This window comes from Atta colombica, unplaced genomic scaffold, assembly GCF_001594045.1.
Source record: "Atta colombica isolate Treedump-2 unplaced genomic scaffold, Acol1.0 scaffold26, whole genome shotgun sequence".
Taxonomy (NCBI): Eukaryota; Metazoa; Arthropoda; class Insecta; order Hymenoptera; family Formicidae; genus Atta; species Atta colombica.
The window spans coordinates 17426-20791 of record NW_017259359.1 but is presented as its reverse complement, the minus strand read 5'-3'; the positions used below and the strand labels follow the sequence as shown (position 1 = coordinate 20791).

Genomic DNA, 3366 nt, shown 5'->3' with positions numbered 1-3366 from the left:
TATATATACATATATATATATATATATATAAGATCCCTGTGAAGCTTATTCGAAAATGGTCTTTTTATTTACTGTAAAAAAGTTTTTTTAACAATTTTTTGAAACAATGAGATATAAAATTTGATATTAGGAATAATATGAAATTTGTCTGAATATGGCTTCCGATATTCATCTTTAAGAAATTGTTAAGCAAAGTAAGTAACACAGTGAGTCGCTATTTTTTCGACCGGCGGTAGCGAAGACGGAAGGCATTTTATATTGTATAAAAAAACTTGTATAAACACATTAACACTTATGGAATATCTTATACTATATAAAAGTGAAATAAATTTTCATAAAAATTTTCATAATAGTGATGTGAATGTGCTCATTAGGTTGAGCACAATTGCAGTCGGAGAACATCCTTAAAATAATACTTGACAAATTAAGCTATGTTAATATAAGATTACCACATTTTTTTTTATTAAATCCAATTTGTTTGCGAAATATGCTGTTATACGAAAAAAAGATAATCGTAAAATTAAAGCACTATTTAATTATATTGTTTCATTTTGCTTAACAAACGATACTATGTATAGATAAACTGAAGACATTTTGGGGATTTTGCTCGGGGATGCATACCAGAGAGATTGTCTCCGGAAAACGGAGACCTTATGTTAATAAAAATATTAAGAAAATGATTTTATTTACTACTGTAAAACAGAAAACGATAAAAAATTTTAGAACATACACCAATCAATGTATATCTTAAGTATTTAGTTGCTGCCTGTTCCAGAAAAAATTAGACGTAAAAATATACGACCTTGTGTAAAAATAAAAAAATAAATAGGAACATAATTTATCTAGATAAAAAAAAGCATGCAAAGAATTATATTTTAATTGTCTCATTTTGCAAAATTAGCATAAAACGCATGCAGACAGATGTGAATAACGAAAATATCTCTTCTCGATGATACTTTTGCTTATAATTTTTATATACCGATATTATATACCGATAGTAGTACAGCAATACCTTAGAAAACTTTCAATTTGATGAAAAAGTCCGGCTTTATCAAGAATGCAATGGATCGTTTTGTTAGTGTAAACAAAATAAGGCTTGAGAACTTGATACAAATGTGGCGATCTTGTTCTAACAATACACTCATTTATATGTATTATTTTGTAATCATATATTATATTCAGATCACAATGCAAGGAATTCGTAAATATTCTACAATAAAAGAGAATTATTGCATTGTCTTTTTAAGTTCTAATGCATTCGCTTCTTTTTAGAAGTAGTATTAATTTTATTTCGCATATGTAAAATAGTTAAAGAAATTACATTGACCCCACAAAAAAATAAAAGATAAATTGTGTAAAAAAGGATTGAGTGGAATAAAATGAATTAAAGAATTAATAACACATCTACACATATACACAATATGTGTGTATATGTATATACAGGATGTCTATAAAGTCCCATAGTCCAGGCCATATATCTCAGAAATGGCTTTAGATATAGAAAAATATATCGGATAAAAGTTATAAGACATTAAGGAGGACACATAATGAAAATATTGACTTGACCTTCTCTAGGTCAATGTGACCGTTGTTTTCCTAAATGTATTCCTCTTTTTTTATTGCATATTCTTGTAGCTTATCTCCTGAGCTTTTCAAAACACTATAATAATATTTTCATAACACTATAATAAAATATTTTTTCGTTAAGTACTTTTGGAGTTATAAGGCTTGAAAGTTATAGTATCGCTGGCATTAGCATTACTCAAAGTGTCCAACCAACGGCTAAAAACCTCTTGAATGTTGTTCAGGATCATGACCTGAACAACATTTGTCAAGATCAAGGCCATTGGTGATTATATTTCTTATTTTCATTTTTACGTAAAAATGAATTTTTAATACAAATTAAATTTAATACTTGGATAATGCTAATACTGGCAGGATTATACCTTTCAATCCTCATAATCATTAAACATAATCACAAAAATCACTAAAAAAAAATTTTATTATTAGTGTTGTTTTAAAAAGTTACAAGAGTATGCAATAAAAAAATAAGGAGTTCTATTTAAGAAAACAACGGTCATATTGATCTAACCTTGAGAAGATCACTCAAGGTCAAGTCCATATTTTCAAAGTCCTAATGTCCTATAACTTTTGTTTGAAACATTTATCTAAAACCGTTTCCAAGATATATGGTCTAGATTTATAAACACTCTTTAGAATATTTCAATCAAACATGAATAATTTCAAATTGCGCTAATATATCAGATAATCTATACTATCAAATAATGTATACTGTATTTCATAACATTAAAAAAATTTCAAATGATTTTTTTTTATTATACCCTTTATAGTATAATCAAATTGTGTTAAATTAGAATATTTAACGTTTTCTTACCTCCGAATACTATCTTGCAATAGATTGATATTTTTGACAATAGTGCGATGTTGTTCCGCACTCTTCCGTTTTTTGAATTCATCACTCAGAGACAATTCAAGCGTTTTAGAAGAATGACGACTATTGTGGCATCGCCATTGATGTATTTTATCTACATTTCCATTTTGCTTGCTGTTGTTCCTGCCTCCAGCCATGAGGCATATTACTGATTCATATTTATTTGCCTTTAAAAATTACATAATACACATTTTATATTATACATAAGTATATGTATATATATTGTATAAATAAACAACATAGACATATACTATATAAGAACTATATAAGTACTATATAAGAAAAAATAAAATTTTTTATTTTAATACTTTATCAGTCGAAAATTTCTAAAGTAATCTTTCTTTACAACAATTATAAGACACATACTCTCTAATAACTAAAATAATTATTTAAATTTATTTACAATACATTAAGATTTTAAAATGATATCAATTGCGTATCAAATTATTAAGTTGTTTGTTAATTTAATTTGTGATATTACTACAGTTCAGTTTTATTTCTAAGCCTGAAAAATCAATTCAGCGCACAATAGTCAAATGGAGACTACAAATGTAGTATATAAATTTATATGAAAATATTTAAGTATCTAATATCTAGCTTCAACTATTAGAAATTATCTTAATAAATCGTTTATTAATTAAAAAAAATTATACTTAAAAAATAAACATATGCAGATAGTATTTAGATAAAACAGTTAACTTGAAGTAAATTGTAAGATGCTTTTACTCATCAACAGTTAAATACATAATACCTCTTTATCAATATCAAATAAAGAACTGATTCTAAATTTAATGAAAATTTGATTCCAGTTTCAAGATTTAATTTATTCTATTTAATCAATTATTTAATGTGTGTGTGTGTGTGTGTGTGTGTGTGTGTGTGGGTGGTGTGTGTATGTATGTGTGTGCGCGCGC

At 26.4% G+C, this 3366-nt stretch overlaps 1 protein-coding gene across 1 annotated transcript in view; it reads right to left on the bottom strand.

The window, feature by feature from the left end:
* The window catches only part of LOC108689127, a 15298-nt gene that overhangs the window by 10873 nt on the left and 1059 nt on the right, over positions 1-3366 (bottom strand). The window contains exons 2-3 of the mRNA XM_018195770.1: positions 2396-2619; positions 1013-1210 (exon numbers count right to left, since the gene is read on the bottom strand). Of these exons, the coding sequence (XP_018051259.1) occupies positions 1013-1210; positions 2396-2589 (392 nt within the window). The 5' untranslated portion in view covers positions 2590-2619. The remainder of the gene's footprint in view (positions 1-1012; positions 1211-2395; positions 2620-3366) is intronic.